Source organism: Aythya fuligula, chromosome 2, assembly GCF_009819795.1.
Source record: "Aythya fuligula isolate bAytFul2 chromosome 2, bAytFul2.pri, whole genome shotgun sequence".
NCBI lineage: Eukaryota > Metazoa > Chordata > Aves > Anseriformes > Anatidae > Aythya > Aythya fuligula.
Window position 1 is genome coordinate 15,367,023 of NC_045560.1, and position 22,603 is coordinate 15,389,625.

The 22,603-nt window shown below is 39.6% G+C and overlaps 1 protein-coding gene across 4 annotated transcripts in view; it reads left to right on the forward strand.

The window, feature by feature from the left end:
- NRP1 (neuropilin 1) overlaps positions 1-22,603 on the forward strand; it is a 111,750-nt gene that overhangs the window by 61,734 nt on the left and 27,413 nt on the right. For all 4 annotated transcript variants that reach the window (XM_032181597.1, XM_032181598.1, XM_032181599.1 and 1 more), the window contains exons 7-9: positions 16,333-16,488; positions 19,314-19,458; positions 20,996-21,327. In XM_032181597.1, the coding sequence (XP_032037488.1) occupies positions 16,333-16,488; positions 19,314-19,458; positions 20,996-21,327 (633 nt within the window). The remainder of the gene's footprint in view (positions 1-16,332; positions 16,489-19,313; positions 19,459-20,995; positions 21,328-22,603) is intronic.

Genomic DNA, 22,603 nt, shown 5'->3' on the forward strand with positions numbered 1-22,603 from the left:
ACCTAATAAGGCTACAGAGTGGCAAAAAATTCTGCTGATTTTTTTTCCTTACTTAGGAATAAAAGTTAAAATCTCCCCAGCCTTATCTAAGTGCTAGGCTTGTTATTAATCATTGCCACTTGAAATCTATGGAATGCATGTAGAAAAAGGCTGGAATGCAGCAGAATCAAAGTCCATGTGTTTCATATGGTCAGAAGGCTGGCACTTTTTTCTTTATTTCCTTCTATTCTGCTGTCACTTATGCATTTATGACTGGATAATCAAAACAAGAGAACTAGTCAAATCTCATTCATGTGTTCTATGTGCTTATTAACTTTATTAAGTTATGATGACTACATACGTATATATATAGCTTAATCCTTTCACTTAGAACTAGATCTTTCTGAGAAAAAGTTTCAAAGGCCTTTTTTAACCATTAACTTTTTTAATAACAAACACATAACAGAATCCAAGCTACTCTGTGGTTTATACTTAAAACATCTGAGGGTACCTCAAGCCTCCTGCCCAGGAATTTCTCAGCCTCCTTTGTGTTCTGCCACAAACCAGGGTGCTCAGTGGCTGAAACAATTACCAAGCAAAATGTTGAGCAGCTTTATGCTGCCTCCAGGTACTCCATCAGCCAAGAAGCTGGAGGTTTATTGTATGCTATCCTGGTCATGCCACAGCTCTCACCTGCTTCACCCAGGCCCAGTTTGGGAAAGGCAGCATGTACCATTTCCCTGAGTATTCTAGCACTAGGACATCTCCTCCACTACCTAGAAGCCATGCTGGGGAGACAAGCACCCCAGAGGCAGACTTCACAACAGAGAAACTAAGCTATAGCAGCCTCCACTGCAGAGCTGGGTCTTGTTTGCAGGACTGAGCCTACAAAATCCTGCTTGAAGATTAATTGCATTGTATACGCGTGCTTTACATGTGTTGCAGAGGAACTGTTAATCATCCCTACCACTAATCCTGTGTAGCATCTCATCATCCTACCACTCATCATCTGTGTAGCAGAAGCAACCACATTGATAAGCTAGTCTGGGGACTTGCTATCCCCTGGCTTTTCACAAGGTACAATGGCTTAACTCCTCTCTTGTTCAATTTGTGTGATGATAATATGAATTATTATAATTAATTATTATAGTTCTATTCAACAACCATGCTAGTAATTCAAGACTCCAAATGTGCTCTAGATACTTCCCCATTAAAGTTAACCAACAATCTTGAGATGGATGCGAAGCACTTCAGATCACCAGGTACCTCAGTAGCAGTGTCCTTGAGCACGTGAACCACCATCTTCTACAAAGGCTTGATGCCACTGGCAGTAAGCATGTGCTGTGAGTTTGTATCTGGATATAGTATTGAAATCCCATGTTTCCTCTGTACAAATATCCCCAGGAACAGATGTTCATCTCCATAAGAGCTTACAGACAAACAACCAAGGACATGCAAATAATAAAATGCTCTGAAATTACCCGTTGAAAAAAATGGTAATATTTTCTAAAAGGATGAAGGCACTTTTATATGAAGGACAGAGGTCACTTTGTTCTGTTTTGTTCTGTATGCTATTGTAAACTAGTAATTTGTGTGAAGTATACGCTTTTGTGCAGCACTACTTAAATAGTTTTTGTGGCACAGTGCAAGAGCTCAAGATAATATTCAGTAGCAAAAAAGAGGCTGAAGGATACAGCTGTGGCAAACCTGGAACTTTTAACTTGAAAATTTCTGCCTATATGCCATTGTCTGAGAGAGTTTTTATGTATATCATTATTCATTGATCATTCCGCGTTTGCGGGTTTCCATACCTGCACACACACTGCAGCTGGTTAAGTAGCAACGTCTGCCTTTAAACTGCCAAGACACATATGCAACTAGGGCATATATATTTGAGATATGTACAATTATACATGACCAAAACAGCTTGAAAATTCAGCTCCAAATACTAATTTTGTTAGTGTATTTTATTTTTTTTCTTATATAGGGCAAATATTATAGGTCTCCTTTCCTTTCCTTTTAGCCCTCCCTTCAAGGTTAATGTTTTTGCTAAGACAAAAGAAACAGAAAACCTCAGTTACATATCAGCAAAGGGAGATTGGTATCTACAGAGGACGTCTAGAGGGCATGCGATATGATTGTCTCCTTTGAGGTGTTGACGTCTTTTGGACCATTTCACTGAAAATAATTAGGAAAATAATGTTGGCTTGCTGTTAGCAATGTATTTACATGAATTCCATCTGTGGACATGAAATCCATTCTTTGGTGGAAAAACTGGGTTTCTCCTTTGTGTCTGACAAAGTACTAGCTCCTGGGTGCATCTAAATGTTGCCTGCCTGCCAGGCTCTGTGAAAAGAAAGTTGCCTGTTCATTCCGTTCCTTACTTGTTTTGAAATAAATGCCAAAGCTTAGATTCAAAATATCAATAACGTGCTCACACCATTAATCTGCACAGTAACTTCTCTCTTATTTTTAACCTCAAATATACTTTTAAAAATTGCTCAACTGACTTTAGATTTGGAGTGACTCCATAATCAGAACCAGAGTCACTCCAGATTGAATTTCTTCTTTAAAATCGCATTAATAAAGTCTATGGACTTTCTAATATTAATGGAATAAAGATATTCACGAGGCAAGGGTTGCCAAAAATAAGCATGAAGTTAGTTTATTGTCATATGGGATGTTATTAGCTCCTCAAACTTAAGCTAAATGTCCTTGTTTATTACACTTAGGTTTTCCACACTCAGCTGCCCTTCAGTGTGAAATAGCATAATTTAAAATAAAAAAATAAAAACAGACTTTTAATTTAATCAAGAGCAGGGAACTGCCATTGCAGTGTAAGTCATTGTCCCTCATTAACGTATCCTTTCACAGGAAAAATAGTATAGTGTTTCCATTTCTGTAATCTGAACAACAAACATGTTAATAGGTATCAATTACCAGCCAGTTTCAGTACTTAGAACCAGTAAGAAGGCCAGTGCAAGGGTTTCACATCTGGTTTTAGTGAAACTGTTCCTGTCTGTGGTATTTAAAATTTAAAGAACTGCTGTTATTGTGCAATTGGGAATCCTAGGGGAGTACAATGTTAATGAAATCCATAATGTGCAGGGATTTTATGATTGCATTTTCAAGGCATTCCTTCAAAAGGGACGACTGATTTCTGCCATGGCAGCAGTAATTGCATTTTTACAGAGTAGATTTAATGTTTGCATTTAAGAACAGCAGTCACGTTTACACGCATCTGAAAAAGTAACGTGCAGAGTCTTTGCATTTAGGAAACTTTTTGCATCTCACTTTTGAATCCCTTGAGCAGGAGCCATGGCTGGCTGTGCATGGCAAGCCTTTGCTTCATCAGGTCACACCGATGGGAGGTGGCAGTGGCTCTCACAGGCAGGGATCCTTGTGGGGTGCCCATCCAGAGAGTGCCTTAAGGCAGAGCCACTTGAGACCCACGTACGTGCGGTTTTGAAGGGAAACTGATTGCCTATTACCAGGGTCACTGGGAACCTCTGCTGTCATCAATCCTCATAATGGTGTGGGTTTTCAAACCCGCAAGGAGCAACACCTTCTGGGTACTTTTACTGCAGTCTGTATGCTTTCTATCAAAATGTTTCTTCTAATGCATGTAACGCAAATCTTTGCACTCCCACCAAGCTGGATGATAGTTTCTGGGTGGCATAATTTTTCTTCCATCCTGTAACACTGAACAAGACCTACAGCTTGCCCAGAAAAAAAAAAAAAAAAAAAAAATTTTTTTTTAAAAAGCATGTTTGTTAATAGTACAAGATCCTCAGTTTGTATTATGGCTGAGGTTCAACACAGCCATAAATTATTCAGTTTTAAGAATCCTAGTATCAGAGTGTCAGATCAAAACTTTGCAGCCATAAGACAAAAGGCACTAATCTGGTATAAACACACTCTGCCAGTTCACATTTGTTCAAAAAGGTTAACAGGGGGCTAACACAAATAGACATTATACTCTGGATTGGGTATTATCTTCCATTCTGCTGCTGACACAGGAATATGGAGTAAGATAAACTCCATATTGTGTGTCCTGGCTAATATGACAGAAATGGCTTGTTCAGCCCAAATTTGCACTGCTGGGTTTTCCGGCAGGGCACAGATCTGGAATGAAGTGGACACAGGGTCGGAGGTCCACAGGGGAAGCAGATCTGGTGTGCTGCCCCTGGCCTCCTCCTGCCCACCCGGACCTCTCCCCACAGCAGTGCCTCTGGCACCCAGGGCTCTTGCAGGGCAAACCTCTAGCCTAGCCGCCCCTGGGAATATCAGCCGACCTGGTGTAAAATTATCCCTCAGCATCTTGCGGCAGTTAGGGCTCTGGAGAAGGGCCAGGCAGGGAGAGGTAAGAAGTGGCCTCCTCACAAAGCAACCTGGGAGATCCCCTTGCCTGCACTGATTGAAATATCAGTTGTTTATTTAACACTAACTCTCCCGTGCAAGGAAAATATACTTCCATTGATTTAAAACACTTCTATGTATACACTGCTTCACCAGAATGAGTGGGACCTCTGAGGTGGAATTTTCCTTCCACATTTGTCTTCATTCCTTTACTTTTGCGGTAACCTACCTTCTCTGTTATTTGCTCCTTTGTAAGTGAAACCCACGAGCATGCATAGTTGCTGTAAACTGGTATATAGATTAGAGCAGATTTATTCCTGCAGCACTTCTGAAAATAATTGCAGTTCATCACTTGGTGTCTCGACCTTTCATCTGTGTCATAGCTTATTTCCTTATCAGGTATTCACTTAAAAATGCAGTCAGTATTTATACATTGCTGCTGCACAGCACATTTGTTTTATTAACAGGTTTATTCTTACATCAGGCAGCTGCTCAGGTTAACTTTACTGAGCAAGCTTATCTAAATATTTCACGTGAAAGCTCAAGGAAATGCAAGTCAACAATGTCTTTTGGTTTTATTCTTATTATTTCTGCTTCTTTCGGAGTCTGATATTGCAGTGAAGAGCATCATCTTTCTGCATAGAACAACATGAAACCTAGGAAACCTCAGCCTCCCACTTCTTGTAGCCTTTGAAGGACTGCCTAAGAACTGAGGTTCAGAGGCTTTGTGGCAAGGCTTGCCCATCATTAGGGAGCACACTGACATGAAAGTACAAAAACTGTCAGTCCTTTGTCTTCTCTACCACTTAAGAATACACGTGCACATGGTTCATGTCATTTTACAGTTCGTAGCTGCACTCCAGAAATTACAAAAAGCAGAGTTAGCTTTGTGTGGAAAAGTGTTACAGTTATCTTATGGTCTTAACATACGTTTGCACACGGGCAAAGAATGACAAAAGAATATTCCTTTCTGGAAATCACAGCCAGTGCAGGCTGTGACACAGTGCAGAACTGGGGTTAATTGACCCAGCAGGATACATTCGTACCTTTATTTACTGTGACATGGGAATCAATGGTAGAGTTTCACAAAGGCAAGTACTGAAATTAGACAAGAGGGAGAGGGAGAAATAAAAGGGCCCTACAAAGTATGAAGGTTTTTTTGATTATTCAAAGTGCTTTAAGAGCTATTTTAGTACCAGAAAGTTCCCAGCCATAGATTTATCACTCTGGGGAGGCTGAAGGGATGCTCAGAGAGCTGTGTGCAGCCGTTGGCAGCGTTATTGCTCCAGAAGTGCAGGTGCAAAGTGTAGTTTAGAAGAAAATCCTCTCTACATCCCACTGACATGTTTCAGCATCAGCTCTAATACAGAGGGGAGTCCTATGTGGCTTCGAGCAATCCTGCATGCAACATATGGAAGAGCAGCAGAAGCAGAGCCCCTCTGAGCCTCCACCACCAGCCTAATCATTATAATAGTTGCAGTTCTTTCAGGGGATCCATTATGCAGAGATCTGAGTAGTTTGTATATAACTCTGTAATTACCTATGCATCCACTTCCCAGTCCAGCCCTACATCCCTTCAATGGCTGCAAGACAGATGGCCTTATAGAGCTGATATAGCAAATTAAAAATGTGTCCAGCAAAAGCACTGAATCAGCAACTCTGAAAATAATTTTGTAAATTTGTCTCACTTTTGCTAAATAGTTGGTTCCAGGAGGGAAAGAAATGAAAACCTTTAAATATGCTTTTAAAGTAAATGCCACATAGTTTTGTTGTGTTGTTTTGGTTTTTTGTTTGTTTGTTTGCTTGTTTGTTTTTAATCACAAGATCTTTTCCTTCTACTTTATTTCACAGAAATTAAAACCACTTAAAAATATTAAGAACTGTATGATTATTCTCCCTCTTTTTTTTTCCCCCCATTCAACGGGTTCACGTGTTTAGCTTGACTCAAACCATTTGTTATTATTTCCTGATTTTTTTAATTGCCTTCAGGCCAAAAAAAAAAATCAGTTGTTTGTGCCATCGTGCTTGGCAGGGGAGCTCTCTCCTGGACGCTTTGCAGGCCCCCTGTGGGCTGAGGCAGCCTTGCCCACCCAGCACCACAACACATCTGCTCCACCGCAGCCAGTGCTTTGTACAGAAGTGAGGGAAGGTATCTCAAAAGGAGATTTTTCTGTGTCCAGCAGAAATAAATTAATCTACAAGACCGGGCAGGTGTCAAACTGCAGGCAAGGCAGAGCTTAAGGCTAGAAGTTAAATGACTAAGGGTAGCGGTAGAAACACAGTCTTGGGTAGGAACGCACAGCTGAGGCATGTTATAATAAGCAGAGTTGTTACTGAGCTAAAGGTCTCTGCTCTCACGGGGCTGACCCCAGGCTGGAGATGATAGGTGCACTGCTGAGTGCTTTGCAGAGACAGTTGTGCATTTTTATTCACTCTTTCCACACCTGCACAGTAGTATGAAGCTGAAGAGTTCATGAGTCCTGTGGGTCTTTCTCCATTCCGGCATCCACGCTCCAGATTTTCTGTTGCTGAGTTATTATTTGCCTCCCCTGCCCTTGTGTTATTCTGCTTCTCTGTCCCACTTTAATTCTGTTCTGCCCATTAGGTGACATTTTCACAGCAGTAACAAAATAGGTAAAGTGGAAGGATAAATGACATTTCTCACAAGTGGTAAATGCCTGCCCTTCAGACAGCAATTTGTCTTCTTTCCACAAAAAAAAAAAAAAAAAACAAAACAAATAAAAAGTAAAAAAAAAAAAAAAGTATATTTCAACAGAGAAATACTTCCATTCTGCTTCACCTCTAATGTTTTCGTTCAAGGTGTTTAAAAAAAACTCTTTAAAAAGTCATCACTGTAAACTTCACAGCTGTCTGATAAACAAAGCCTACTGGCAGAGAAAGTGAACCAAACATTAAGCTGAGGTTGGGTTCCTCCGTCTTCAGCAGCAACTGGCTTCTCCTTGGAGGAGCTCTGTTTACAGACAGCTTCCAGCAGCCAGCAGTACCTGTGCAGTCTGGTCTTTCTCTTCTCTGCAGCCTCCTGTGTTGAACACTGTGGCCAAATTCATTTCTGGTGTTGATCCTCTGAAGCCGCTGAAAAGATTAATTTGTCCTATTGCATGTAAAACCAGGGCATATTTTAATGGGTCATATTTAGGTTATAGATGGTTGTAGTAGGGACTAAGGTGGCTTTCAGCCTTAGCAGCAGCTCTTCCATTGCAAATACTATTAAGTTCAAACTGTGGTCTGAAGGGCTGACAGAGCACAGAATAATTTTAAAATGCTGTTATCAGGCTGTAAAAATTAACAGTCCATAGTGGTGCTCCCCCTTTCTGTGATATGCTTAACTAAGAAAATACATCCTGTGTTTATTTTACAAAGCCACAGCACTTAAAAATCAATAGCTTTGCCCTTTACATAGACAGAGATAGAGCAACTTTTAGAGAGACAAAGAGGCAGGACACAAACCAGGCACCCTGCTTTGGCCAGCAAAACCCTGAAAATGAGATCCCAGCAGCTGGAGTTTGAGCATGCTTTGATGAGAGAAGGGCAGCACTGGAGAGGAAGCAGTCTCCTGCTCTGCTTTAGCACCAGAGGGGAAGTTGCCTTGGTTGTCACCAGCCTGCAGCATCCCTTCTGTTGTCCCCATCCTCCTCCGGCATGGGACAAAAGCACCGTGCTCAAGAGTGGGTCTTTCAAATCACGACCTCGGAAGGATTTCATCCACATCTGAAGCTATGAGGGAAACACCAAACAGGATGATCTTGGCATGTACAGTCTATCACTTATTTTTCCCTGAACATTTACAGTGCCTTCACCACACTATATAACTGCAGTTACCTGACATTTTTCTAGAAAGTAGAAGAAACTCCTATTTTTTTAAAAAAGTGTTGACTTGTTTGGTGACCCAGTAGTAAATTAAAATCATCATACACAATGTGTATGAAATAGAAAATCGAATTTTGGTGCAACAAAACTGACAGTTCCATTTAACAGAGAATAAATGAATGCAGACTCCTGTGGATGACTGACTGATTTAAAGAGACTGCACCGATTTTCTGAGATGAGAAAGCTGATCACAAAAAAAAAAATAAATACATAAATTTCTATGTGACACAGGTTATATACCTATTCCAATTGCCAGTGAAATTAGGCTTTAAAAGTATTAAATCTCACACTGACATTTTTCCACATTTTGGTGCTACTTTTATAGAAAACCCAAGGTTTGGACTTTATAGCAAATTCCAGCAACTTCAGTGGCAGTTTCTCTGAATCCAGTGATCACAGAGTCAGATCTGTCTTCACTATCAAAGTCTGAGATAGGTTTAACTCTGCATAACACATCATACCCGAGCTTCCGAGCTTCCTACACAATTAACATAGGCATGTTGCTAAACTGGAAGAAGCAGAGGTTATTTCTGTGTGTGTATGCATGTGTAATATTGTATTTATATTTAAAATGACAAAACATATTTCAAATCTAGCCCTGCTGCCTGTACCCTCTGACTTCAACAAGACAGCAGCTGGGGAAAAAAATGCTCCATGAGAACTTCATAGGCAAAATTCAGTGTTTTCTACCCAAAGCCCAGTTATTCACATGTGAGGCAGTCTGATAGAGAAGCTTTGGATTACTTGTTTCCCATTTGTGCATTAGTTGCTCAGTACACTTGGGGGAAAAAAAGTCCTACAATTATGTCCCTCTCTCAGAAAAGAGTGGTTCTGCAAGTATTGCTATAGAGTTTCCCTTTTCTATAGTTTCTGACACAAACTAGGGAAGGTTACATTCAAACTGCACTAAATAGTTGTCTTCATTCCAGATCAGAGGATTAAGCTCAGGTTTAAAATTAAATGTAAATTACAAATAAGTATTCAGAAAACGTTAATTAAAAGTATTACGTTCCTGACTCATTTATGGCTCAGCAAGGGTTCCTAAGTATCTTAGCTGGAGAAAGGGGCCATTCACATTCCTCCTTTTTTGACCAAGTCATTGTAAATGTCTTAGGTTATCCATTTGCAAGTTAATGTAGTGCTGAAGCAAAGGTTTTCATTTTAAAGAAGTAATATTTCACAGCAAGATATGCTCCTGCAAGATGTAAAACAATCTTTTTCTAAAGCACTGGGAGTTAATCAGCCTTTCTCTTCATTGCTACAGAGAGGTTTCGAATGGCACAAGATGCTGATTACTTAGATCCCAGAGTCTATAGAAATCCCAATACTATTACATTTTCCTCTCTTTGTTATCAGAGTTTATTGTATCTCGGTGTTCAGGTTTTAAGTAGTTTTGAAGTAAGAAATAAATTAAGAAGAAGGTATTTTCTGAGCCTCCTGAATAACGATCGCATCACATCAGAGCCCTACCAGGATGCATAAGGTGGAGCTTGGGAATGAATGAACAGCGGCAGGATCGCTCCCTGCCACTGCATGGGCACCGGCTGTGTTTCACACAGTACTGTTATCCCCTTCCAGGGGAACAGGGCATTGCCTGAACTTCTACACCCAACTCCTTCAAAGCCTCACACTAAAAATATCATGCAGAGCTAATGTGTACCAGTGGCAGCACTTCTCTCAGCCCACTTGCAGCATTTCTCTTTCGCATTTGATCTTTATAGTTTCCATACTGGAGCGATTTGGTTTGCTGAATTCTGGAAATGTCTCAAGTTGAAATGCTAGTGTATTAACCTGCTATACTGAGTCTCTTTTGTTTCTCTTCACCAGAGTGCTGCTTGCCAATTTTTACAACTACAGCAGATTTTACTATTCAAACAGAACCAGATGGAACACCAGTTCAAAGAACATGTCAGAATTAAATATTTCTTTTTTAATTAGTTGCTTCTGATTTATGCAAAAAAAAAATTAACATAAAAGTGGGAGAATGTGCCATGAATCCAGATGCAATACAGCCCACACAAGCATTATCTTTTCTCTGTCAGAGACACAGAGGCCTTTTCTTTCATTTTTTCTTGTCTTTTTTTTTTTCCTTTTTGTTTCTGGATTTCATTTTTCTTATACTTTCTGCATATTTTCTTTCTTCAGCCAGCCCCATACTGATGACCCAGGTTCTTTTATGTCTGTCAGTCATACGTTTTCATGCCTATCTTGAATATTCTCTTGGAAAAACTGGCTGATCTGCCTCTGCAAAAATAAATAAATAAATGAATAAATGAAATCACTGAACTCAATACTGTAATCCCAGCATCGGTATCTCAATGCGATAGCCTGCCTTGAATCAATTCTTTGTTTTCAGACAGGGAATCTTTACGCTCACGTTTTTTCTGCTGCAGAAAAGCATTTGGGCAGAGGGCAAAGAGTGCGAGGAATATTTCAACTGCTAAAGAAAGTTCATTTCCTTTTCGCTGCCAAGCGTTCCTATTTCTTTGGCAAGAATATTTGTTCATCTTTGCTTTCATACCTTCCCATTTTTGCCAAGTCACATAAGCATCAGTTCAGTAAAGCATACTGACTGAGGGCAGTTGTTTAGCACAGGCTAGAAGTTGAGCGTGTGATTAGCTGCTTTCTCTTCTGGGGCTTTCAGTATGTTGCTGTCAAGGTCGATGAGAAAGACTTCAGTGACTCAGGAGAGATCCTACTAACAGCATTATTTTCATCTTTCTTTGTTTATGGAGCTGTCACAAATAACACTGAGAATCTTGCACAAAAGTCTGAGATGGTTTATAGATTTAACTACTTTCACTTAAACTCAGGATGAATATTTACACCCTGTCATTAATCAAGGAGTTGTGCTCTTGTAGTGATGACTTATTTCAAGGATGAAGACTTTTGGAAGTAATTTTCCAACCAAATTAACAAAACTCCTTTCAGAATTTCGACTAGAGACTGTGCCATTTTTATTTAGCTTTATAATCTTTATTACTTCAAGCTTGATCAATAAAAGAATTAAGTGATAGTTTTGTATACATCAAGGGAGAATGTGATTGGTCAAAACAGCAGCAACATCTAATAAAAAATATGGGCTTAACTAATGAAAAAGATCAGATCTTCCTTAATTAAAATATTTGACAGAAGAACAGTGAAGCATCACAACAGTTAATCTAACTCAGAGCACTGTATGCTATCTAGGGAAATGACACAGTTCTTTAAAAATATTTACTTTGGTGTGTTGTGTCAAGTGATGGATTATACAGCTTTTCAAGCCACAAGAGATGCCCACAACAAAAAGCTTCCTGTTGTTAATCAAACTCCAGCGCTTTGTCCTTTATTTTCTCAGGCTGTTGAGCAGACCTACAGTAGGAGTGTTAAAAGCTTGTGAAACTGCTCCCTTGCTACAGCTCCCTCAATGACTGTATTTTATTTAGCAAGGCAGATTTTCATTCTGAAAATAAGGACTTCCATACAATGGCATGGTTATGTATGACAACAGGGAGAAGCAATATTCATTTCATGTCATGCATGTTGTGTGCTGTTCGTTAACCAGCAGTTTGCGAAGACTTGCTACATGATATATTGTGCAGAGCTAAATGTTATTCGTTTTCCTTCTCCTTAACTGCTCTCAAATCAAATGTGCATGCCACCCCTTGCATATCTATGTCTTACAAATGTGTCACCCACCCACATTTTTTGGAGACAGTAAGACAGCAATAAAAATATTTTTCCTGGATGCTAAAAGATATTGCAGAATAAATACTGGGGAAATAATTCATATATAGAAACCACTACTGTCTTGCAATATGATTTCACAGGAAATAAATTGATTTTAGAAAGAGGAACAACTGGGGCTTTTTTACATGAACATTTCTCTCCTGGGAAAAAAAAAATACACACTTGAGATATTCTTCATTTCTTGTAAGTTCGAGGCTCATTCCTTTAGGCAGGTCTGCTCCCAATCTTGTACTTACCAATAAAGGTGGTCACATCGCAACACAGGCAATTTGTTGGATAAGGCCCTAAGGCTCCATTTTCCAGAAGGGAGATGCTTTTTAGTCTGAATGAAGGCGAGCAAAATTTTGAAAAAGTGTCAGTGTACTACAGTTAGTTAAAGCTAAAATTCTGGTCATGGAAACGAAATGTCATGATTTCAGGCTTGGAGACAGCTGCCTATCTTGATCACAGCAATACAGCATGCAATAACTTACAAAATCGTTTGCATCCTGTAAAATAAATACCAGATGTTTGTTTATCATACGTGCAGAAAGTTCAATGTCAAATAATTGCAGGGAAATGCATTTGATGTTCATCTTCAAAAGTACTGTGTTTCATCAGCATATCTCTCTGCAGCTCATTTTTACATGAAACACAAGTTCTTGACACAAAAAGGACAAGAAGTCCAAAACAAAAAGCTAGCTGTTAAGGATTCATATTAATGTCTTGGCTGGCAGCAACTGGATCTGAGAAAAATGGTTTACCTCTGGTCATGTAAACACTTGGAGGCCTCTGTTGAGAGGACATACTAAGCTGACTGGAAATTTAATGACTCAGGAAGCAAAAGTCTCCAAAAAGCATAGGAGTTCCTAACCATTTGGTGACACATCTGTACTAGAACTACTAGCTACCACCCTGCAGTGGTTCCTGAGGATAAAGGTACAGAAGAGCTGTGTCTTACCTCTGTTATATTTCGGTACTTTCAGATTCCACTCATTATTAGCAGTTGACATGGTTGAGCTCCAACCCTGAGCAGTCCCCATGACATTTAAATTGTGTACTCTATGCACAATTTTGCATTTTACAAAAGGTAAAGTTAAAAAAAATCATCACAAAGTGATTAATGAAGATGAGTTTAACAGCTTCTTTAAGATGTTTCATGCAGTTTCCAAGGTAGTCTTCTACATAATTTATTTCTATCCCCTTACTTAGAGAAGAAGATTGGTAAATTTAGAACTTGATTCACAAACACACTTAGGCACTACAGAGAGGTGCTCAGCATTGCAATTCTGTTTTTATGCACCTGGAGAGGAGCAATTACTCTGGAGGCCAGAGTGAAGAACAGCCAAAGGGATGAAAATGCCTTAAGCTCTACCTCTCCTCTGGACCTCCGTGCTGAGACCAAGCTAGTACTAATTCCAACCCTTCTGCTTCCCAGCTGCTTAACCCCACCTTTTCTATATGCACTGTCCCTCACTCACAAAACAGTGATGGAGAAATGTGATTCTTTTTCCTCTATCAACTTGTGAGCAAACATCCCTATGCATGCAGCAGGTCCAGGGCTGCAGCTTGCCTTTGCAAGGTATTTGAAGCTGCAGCAGGCAGTTAAACGCTCCAGCCACCTGCCATAGGTGAGTCAGGGCTGTTGTTGACATTGCTACTGTTTTCATGAAGTACCTGAAGATTTGCTGATCTGGAGAGAGCAGTTCTGCATGAAGAAATGTTCTTCCTAATGACAGGAGATGCCCTCCTCTTACATTGTATTTCACAGTTACCAGGGCCAGGAGCACGAATTGCCTCTTCCCTACCTGTAGGCAAAAAAAAAAAAAAAAAAAAAAAGGAGGCCTGCTCAGAATCTCTTTCTCCAAGTAAACTGTTAATTTCTGCAGGAGAATTTCTGCCTACCTTTTGAATTCTGACAGGGTTTTTTTAGATTAAAGTGTTTTAGGATTTTCAGTGCCCCAAGATTTAAGGGGGTGTATTGAATATCGGTGCCTGGGTCTGAGCAAAATTTGGGCGCCTGAAGTTCTTTGATGGGACAAGCCTGAGGTGTCTGAACAGTCAGTGACCAGTAGCTGTTTTGTCTGTTCAGGCATCAGTTAATCAAATCTTCCCCTGGAAACCCCATGTTAAATTTTAACTTGTCCTCAGATGTCTAGAACTCTTGCAATAGGCCATTGCTTGACTTTATTCACAATGAAGTACTTACTGTATATTAAAAAGCCCCTACTAGAATCATTTCAAATCAGTTGGAACAGTACAGGCTTGGGACCCTAATCATTTCAAAACTGAAGAGCTGTTTCAAATTGTAAGAGAAGCAGATCATTTAAATAACTTAGCTCTGCACTCCCTCAGACTTCCAGATTTTCAAGTGCACTTCAGCCTGGAAGTGAATGTGGTATTGGACATAACTCAGCGCAGCACACTTTACAATCAGCAGAGTACAGTTTGGAGAGCATTTGAAGTTAAGCTGAGATTGCTCAGTGCAATGATGCCCAGATTCCCCCATTAACTTTCAGATTGCAACAATCTAACATCTGAGACTCTCCAGTTACTTTAAATCACTTGATTGTTTTTGTAAGGCAGTGCTCCCATTTTATTATTTTTTTTTAAAGACTGGATTTATTTTTTTTTTTAACCAAGACAAAACAAAATGTTGCAGTATTTCACCTCTGAAGACCAAGGCTGAAATATTGCATATAGACTTTACCAGCTTTAAAATCTGAGGCAGGGGCAGCAGCTTTGTGCTGAAAGCCAGTTCTATCTGTCACACACAAGGCTCCTATTCTTGTGTTGGAAGACTTCAAAATGACTTGTATATGACATGGGCATTGAGAAAGCAGCCAGCCTGTCCTCAGTAGCACTTCCTTCAGCCTTCTGAAAGAGAATGCAGAGCATGTTGATTTAACTGCTCCAGCGCCTTTGGATATATGACATACATCCAGGAAAAAGGATGCCTGTGGGACACAGGGGACCTATATGCTGCATCCTGCATGCTTTGGAAATAATGAGAAGGCCTGAGACATTCATTGGACATTTACATGTGAAGGGCTAATTCAACCTATTATTGTGCTACTAAAGTATGGACAACTGAAGTTGAGGCAAATTAATTGCTTTGATTAATAATTTGTGAACAGTGTAATTTTGTGTTGAAATTAAATGGTTTGTTTTAGGAAACAAAGAGATATTCTAGCTGTGGAGAAGGCAGAGCAATTAATTTGATTTTAATTGGTTTGTTGTTATGGCTAAAGAAAGGAAGTAAGGAAATGGCAGGTGTTTCATAGTTGTGGTTATTGACCAGGCAGTGAGAAAGTTTAATGCCTAGTTTCAGCCATTTGGCAGCTGGGACAAAGGCTTCTTTTGCTAGTAGAGCTGACTTTGGTAGCCATGCTCTGGCACCCAGCATCATCCTCCCAGTTCAACTTCCATGATGCCATGAGATGAACTAGATGAGGAAACAGATCTGTATTGCAAATAATTTAAGGAGGAGAATGAGGGGGAGTTAACCTAAATCGATTAAAAAAAATTTTGATTTTTTGAATTTTCCAGAAAGCCTCCAACATGCATTCATGTGTACATCATAGCCTCCATTTCTCCAGCAAGTTCAAAATGCCAGTGTTTTCTAATGACTGAAGTTCACTACAGTTGTCAGTTGGAAGAGAATTATTGCACTTGTTTTAGTGCTACCTTCTTTTTTTTTCTGCAAATACCTCATGCAGTATAAGCTACATTTGCCTTTTCCCCTACAAAATTACACCGTGATTCATAATTATCTTGTGTCTAAGTAATACACTATGGGTTTCTTTTCTCCCTGTCTGTTTGCAAGTGATGAGCTCCTGGGTTTCAACAGAATTCTTGTTATCATTCCCTAAGTGCATGGCTTTGATATTGTACTATTAAATTTCATCCCATTTCTAATACTCCAATCCTCAGGGTCATTCAGCTCTCACTGCTTTACTCTCCTCTGTATTGGCAATGCCTGGAAGCATTGTGTCCTCAGCAAATTTCATTAGCATCTATGCAAGATAGTTAATGAAAGTATTAAAGAAGATTGCTCACCAGACTGGTCCTTGAGGAACTTCACGAGTAACTAGTCTGCAGTGTAGTGGTTCCCAGTGGCACTGATGGGTTTTCTGGTTCCTACCTCACAGAACAAAAATAATTCTCTGGCATGTGGGTAACACCCCTGAGTGATCAGGCAAATGTTTCTGTCTCCTGTGAGACACTATTAGCAAAAGAAGAGGCTATGACCATGTTATTGTCAACAGTATGCTGCAATTTTCCTTATAAAAATCTTTATTATCTCTGTAAAACATGTGGGGCTTGTGGGGTCACTTCTGCAGTACTGCTGTTCTCTAAACTGATTGTCCTCACATCCCCATTTGTTCATTACCACAGGTGGATCTAAGCCTTCTCCGCTTCGTCTCTGGAATTGGGACCCAAGGAGCTATCTCTAAAGAAACAAAGAAAGAATATTACCTGAAAACATACCGTGTGGACGTCAGCTCCAATGGAGAAGACTGGATTACACTTAAGGAGGGAAACAAGCCTGTTGTAAGTCTTTTCTCTTTTACCTCTCTTTGGCCAAGAAATAGGCTATTGAACTCCTTAGTTACTATCTGTTCTAAATAAATAAATATATAAAATAAATGTTTAATCAGCATGATGAAGGTTCACAGTATCCCAAACCTAAAAGACAGAAATTGTCTCAATAGAGATGGACCACAGAAATTGTTTGTGGGCAGCCTCAAGCAGCCGAAAAGGTGCTTCATCACCCACTGTAGCCATCAGAATTGGAGTGGTTTGGCTCATTTCCCTGGAGTGTGCTGCTGTTTCCCAGTTTGCTAGAGATTTCCTATGTGACCTTGAGAAAACAATATGGGGGAACTTTTTAAAATATAGGACCCTTATCTGCTGCAAAGCTCTGGATATGTGCTGTTTCAGTACCTCAGCATAGCCCTGCTGCCTTGCAGGAGTGCTACCAAGTCATTAGTAATTTGTAAGACTTCTAAGCATTTCAGTGGTGGAGGTCATGTAGGCAGATAATTAGGCATACCTTTCCATCCTTATAGATTTTTATCACCTTTCCGTTTATCAGCGCATTTGCTCCTTGTGACCTCCCAATCAAACAGCTTTAGACACTCATGAGAAAAATCTTCATTATCCGCTACCACGAGCATAAAGCTCGTTACTGAGAAGTCAGTTCTGCTCCAGCTCTCACATGAATAGTCCCAGTGAGGCTGTGCCTCCCTTCCTGCCTCACCTGGGACATACCCAGGGGCAGCATCTCCAGCAACTGCCAGAAGCTGATGAAACTGGAAATGTTTTGTACTGACTCTCTTCAAAAGAGCTTTTTTGTGGCTCTTCTGCAAGGACTCAGCATGGCTGTGTAATATTAAGTTGTCAGTGTAACCATACCTAGCTGTAAATATTTGGTTACTGGTTTGTCCCTTACTTATCTGTAAGTGCTATGCCAAGGCTGCTACACTTATCTAGTCAAAATGGTAGCAGTGATCAGTGTGTTCATCTTTCTTCTTTGAAACACTTAGTACACAAATAAACCAAATAATAATAATAACAAGGAATCCTGAAAGCCTCTCTTTGACAGGTGTTATCCTGGTTTTCCAGTTGAGAAGGAACTTTAGAAAGTCACATGCCTCACTGTGGGCACTATGTAATGATTTGTAAAAGTACAATATCTGACTTACCCAAAGTCACAGGAGGAGCCAACACTACAGCACGTACAAGACACAGAGTTTCCTGGCTCTGGTTCCCGTAATCTGAACAAATGCCTCTTTCAAATTCAGACCATGCCCGATTTTCATTATCAGCTTCAATTTGTAAACTCTCCAAGAGTGTATTTTACATGAGTTTCCATTGTATGTGCTGTCTTTAATTCACAGAGAACTGAACTAAATGTCTTGTATTTGTTCAAAGGGTTTATTAAAAAAAAAAAAAAAAAAAAAAAAAAAAAAAAAAAACAACTGTACAACCGGTCTCCCTCTAGTATCTTTACACAAATCAAAAGTTAAGGAGACTTGGCTATGAAAAAAATGACAGGCAGCCACCAATGTCCTGAAGGAAGCCTCAGCGAGCTGTGTACTCATCAGGAGCTGTGTGCATTAGGGAGACTCACTGCCTTGGCCAGAGGCACACCTCGAGAATGGTAGCATGTCCTTCAGAGAAAGAAAAAATAATAATTGCTGAAAAGAAATGTAGATTCATTTAAAATCTCTTGCTGGGTATGAAACTCCAATATTAAATTATTAAATTATTTAAGAAATTACCAGTCCTGATGAGCTGGCAGCTGTGTGCTGCTGGCCTCCACTGCAAATTAGCGCAGTTATTGCAAGTAACAAACAGGAAAGTAGACACCGTATGTAAGAAATTGAAGAATATCCCATAAAAGGCCAGAGGCCCCTGTCCCTGGCAAACAACAGGAAGTCAGTTCCCTCTATGTGAGAAAGAAGCAGGAAGCTGAATCACCTTCTTTGGACTAGAACATTGCAAGGTTTTGGCTCTGCTAGGAAGGAGTGTGTTAGCAGGATCCTCGACATGAAAGCACAGCACAATCCTGTCTCTTCTTGTGGAAGTCTCATTGTTCATCTGATCTGCCCGTTAGCCTCAGGGGACTCGGAGAAAATCTTAGAACCCTCTATATAGCTTGTAAATAGACTTCCATTGCAGTATGCAAGGAGATAGAAAGGCTGAGTGTTTGTTAAAGGATTTAAAGACAGAAGGTTAACAGAGCGAGGGTTGCACAACACGCTCTGAAAAACACTTATGTCCAAGGACAGCAAAACAATATGTGTTTTTAGCTTAACTCCATACAGGGATTTTTACATGGTCTAACTGAAATCCAAACCTTTAACTTGGGCGTGAGGTTTTGTAGTTTTTTGCATCATTCTGTGAGTGTGCAAGGAATAAAACTCTCCTAATTGGGCAGTGAGGGACTATTCCAGGACATGGCAATCCTTGATACGAAAAGAGCTGCGTATAGATCTAGGTATTAGGAATACATCAACATTGGCAGGGAGTGGACAGAGCCTTGCTGTGTTCAGGGGGGGATCCTGCTCTCCTGGTGGCCCTGAGCTCCCCTGGTCTGCTCTGCAGCATTATGGTGTGCTATGGGATGTGGCAGGTGGCAAATATTTTTTTAATATAATTGACCATCTTTTTCCTCCCAAAGGAAAGCTTATTTTTCTGCAACATTGTGTTAGCAGTTTAATGAGATAGCTCTCCATGTAAGTCTTTTGTCTCATCCCCCACAAAAATAATCCTGGCTAGACCTTGTGTCACTAGTATCTGTAAAGCACAGAATTATAAACACCATTTAAAAGAAAGCCTAACATATATATACTTTTTCTTTCCACACAAAGGTGTTTCAAGGGAATAGCAATCCCACTGATGTTGTTTACAGACCGTTTGCCAAACCAGTTTTAACACGGTTTGTGCGAATTAGACCTGTGACTTGGGAAAACGGAGTATCGCTGAGATTTGAAGTGTATGGCTGCAAGATAACAGGTAGGTCTTGGGAAGGATTTTAAAAACAAAGGAACTTCTTGTGCCTATGCTGCATTTTTTATTTTTATTACTGAAATGCATCTTCACTATTTCCACTGTGGTCTGAATGTAGATATGTAAACAAACTGAGAAAGAAAACCCGACACAAACATCCAGTGTTATCTTAATGTTGTTCTAGCATTCTCTTTTAAGTGTTTGGCTTTAAGAAGTTTAATAAATAAAGTGCAATTACTTTTCATGTTGTGTTTTTTTTACGGATCCATGCAAATTACCTGAGATACACAGCTATTTTCCAAATTCACCTCCTGTTTTCCCTTCTTTACTCTCCCGTCCCTCTCTCTCACGACTGCTATTTGTAGTTTGATCTCAGCAGATTTCATATACATATAACACTGCAAGGTACAAACCCTGAGATCTGAAGCCTATTCCAGCATCTAGACATATAAACCCAGGTGCTCACTGGTGCTCACTTCTTGGAATGTAATCCCTTTATATCACACAGACACCTACCCAAATAACTGCCCAAAGTACTTTCTGAGCTAACAGCAAAAGGTGTTCACTACCATGAAAATGCTATCTTCAAAAAAAATAGACACAACCAAGACAACATTTTATATGTAAAGTAAAAATAATCTTCTATAAGACCATTTACAAGGTGCATATTAAAGTAAACGTTAATGATTGAGTATTTTTATAAATCTGATTTTTCTAAAAAAATGTGCCATTTTATAGTACTTAATACAGTTTACTGGCACTAATTTTTAATAGTTCTGTGGATTTTTCTTTCCTTAAGGTCTTTCTTCAAAATGTTTCTTAGGACTGACCTCCGTAGAGTAGGAACATAAGATTAATGAATACAGAGTTATAAAATTCCAAGTAAATCTATGAAATCTTTCCAGATTAGATGAAGGTAAAATCAGCAGAACTGGTATTACAGTCTATATTGGAAATCTTCATTCCTTGTTAGTAGCTTTTCCTACTTTTGACTTATATTTATCTGGGACTATAACAGAAGTAATTATTTATCTTATGTGTCCTTTGAAAATGCCTGAGACCAAAGAAATGCAATAGAAAAATACAGGTTCTACAATAAACTGTATTTTATAGAATATATAAAAGATTTCCATTTCCAACATCATAAGAAATAAGTAATCTGCAACAGGGTTATGGCTGATTTGGGAAATTTTCCCTAGGGAAATATTCACAAATTCAGATGTGACCCTGCACTCTTTGGCTTAGCAAGAAGAATAGAAAACAAGAATAGAATAAGATTTTCTGATCCTTTTGGTTCCCATCAAGACAGAAATACTTGTGGTATTTTGGTACTTCCATTTCCTGCCAAAACTAGGATGTGCAAGTTTGAACAAATAAAAATTATATACAAACCCAAAAAGATTATTTTCGATATAAGAAAGAAATAAGAAATTGCTTATGAGAGTTGAAATGATTGATATGTCCTGTTTCTGTTTTGGTGTTTGTTCAGATTAACTATTTAGTTCATTGGTTTTTTTTTGTTTGTTTTTTTTTTTCTTTGTAGATTATCCTTGCTCTGGGATGCTGGGTATGGTGTCTGGGCTCATTCCTGACTCTCAAATTACTGCATCTACTCAAGTTGATCGAAACTGGATCCCAGAAAATGCTCGCCTCATAACAAGCCGTTCAGGTTGGGCGCTGCCACCAACTACTCATCCATATACAAATGAATGGCTTCAAATAGACCTTGGCGAAGAAAAAAAGGTGAGGGGCATAATTGTCCAAGGAGGCAAGCACCGAGAAAACAAAGTATTCATGAAAAAATTCAAAATCGGCTACAGCAACAATGGATCAGATTGGAAAATGATCATGGATTCTAGCAAGAAAAAGATAAAGGTAAGGAGGATTGCTCTGCATGGGGAGGAACTCATATTTATTTTCATACCTTTATCTCTGATCTTGGAAAGGCACAACGGCACATTAGAATGAAGCTAAACAGGAGGGTTTGTAGGACAAAAATACTGAAGGGGTGCTGTGGTAGTGGTAAAATGAGTGCAGGAGCTGATCTCAGGAAATTAACCACTCTGGCAAAGGTTTCATGTATTCAGCGGCTAGTTCAGAAGATTACTTCTGCCAAGGGTGATGCACCTCTTCAGCCCCTAGGTTACTCCAAAATCCCATGTAACAGTAATATCCAGCACTACCAAAAAAGTGGAGTTCCATCTGCAGTTTTCTGTGAGTGGGCTTATTTGAGACACAGAATTACTTTTCATCTGCTTCTTTTTTTTTTCTGAGCAGCTGAATGAGGATGGTGTTATTTAACTCAATGGGGTACCTGTTGGATTTCTGAACTGCCTGTAGGCTGCTTTGAGAGCTTCACAGGCTCTCCATGATAGTCTGATCTAAGTCGCACTGCAAGAGTGATGTCGTTTTTGACATTATCCCATCATAGGTGGAAAGTACTATTGTATTATTACGAGTGAAGAATCTTGGTGCGTGATTGGGAATAAAGGGAAGCTGGTTTGTAGGATCAAGCAAAAAGTGCAAGGCATTTACAGGGAAGGGTCAAATAAATTGCTGGGTTAAATGACAGGAAAAAGAATATGAGTATTCTCCAGAAAAGCTTCTGGGAACGTACCTACTTCGCTTTGTCTTTGAATGTATGCTCTTCAGGACAATAAAATGTACTGTTTAGAAAATTGACCCCAAATCCCATTCATTATTTTCCATCTACTTTTGCTATTGTTGCTCAACCAAGTGTATTTTTGCCTTGAGAGTCACAACCCTTTCTCAGTCCTTCCTTTCCCTTGAGGGAAGCAGTGGGCACACAGAACTGTTCAGGAACTGAACTGCTGCAGTACTGGGAAGATCAGGGAATGTGATCCACCAGAAATGTGCCCTCAAAAGGCAAATCAGTACGGTGCTTGGCAGACGGAAACCTTGAGAGTTGTTCCATATCTTAGCTGTGTCAGTCTGGAAATTAAATGTAAAAGCTGTTTTGCTATAGAGACTTCAATTGGGCAAACCTATGTTTCTTTAAAGGAAAAGCTGAGTGGGCTCATGGATGTAGCTTTTCCAGGCACATTTGGTAAATATTGGACTTCATTCTCTCCTGTTTTAATCTCACTGAATATGTCTGCATTTTCTCACTTCTCATCACTTTTCATCATTT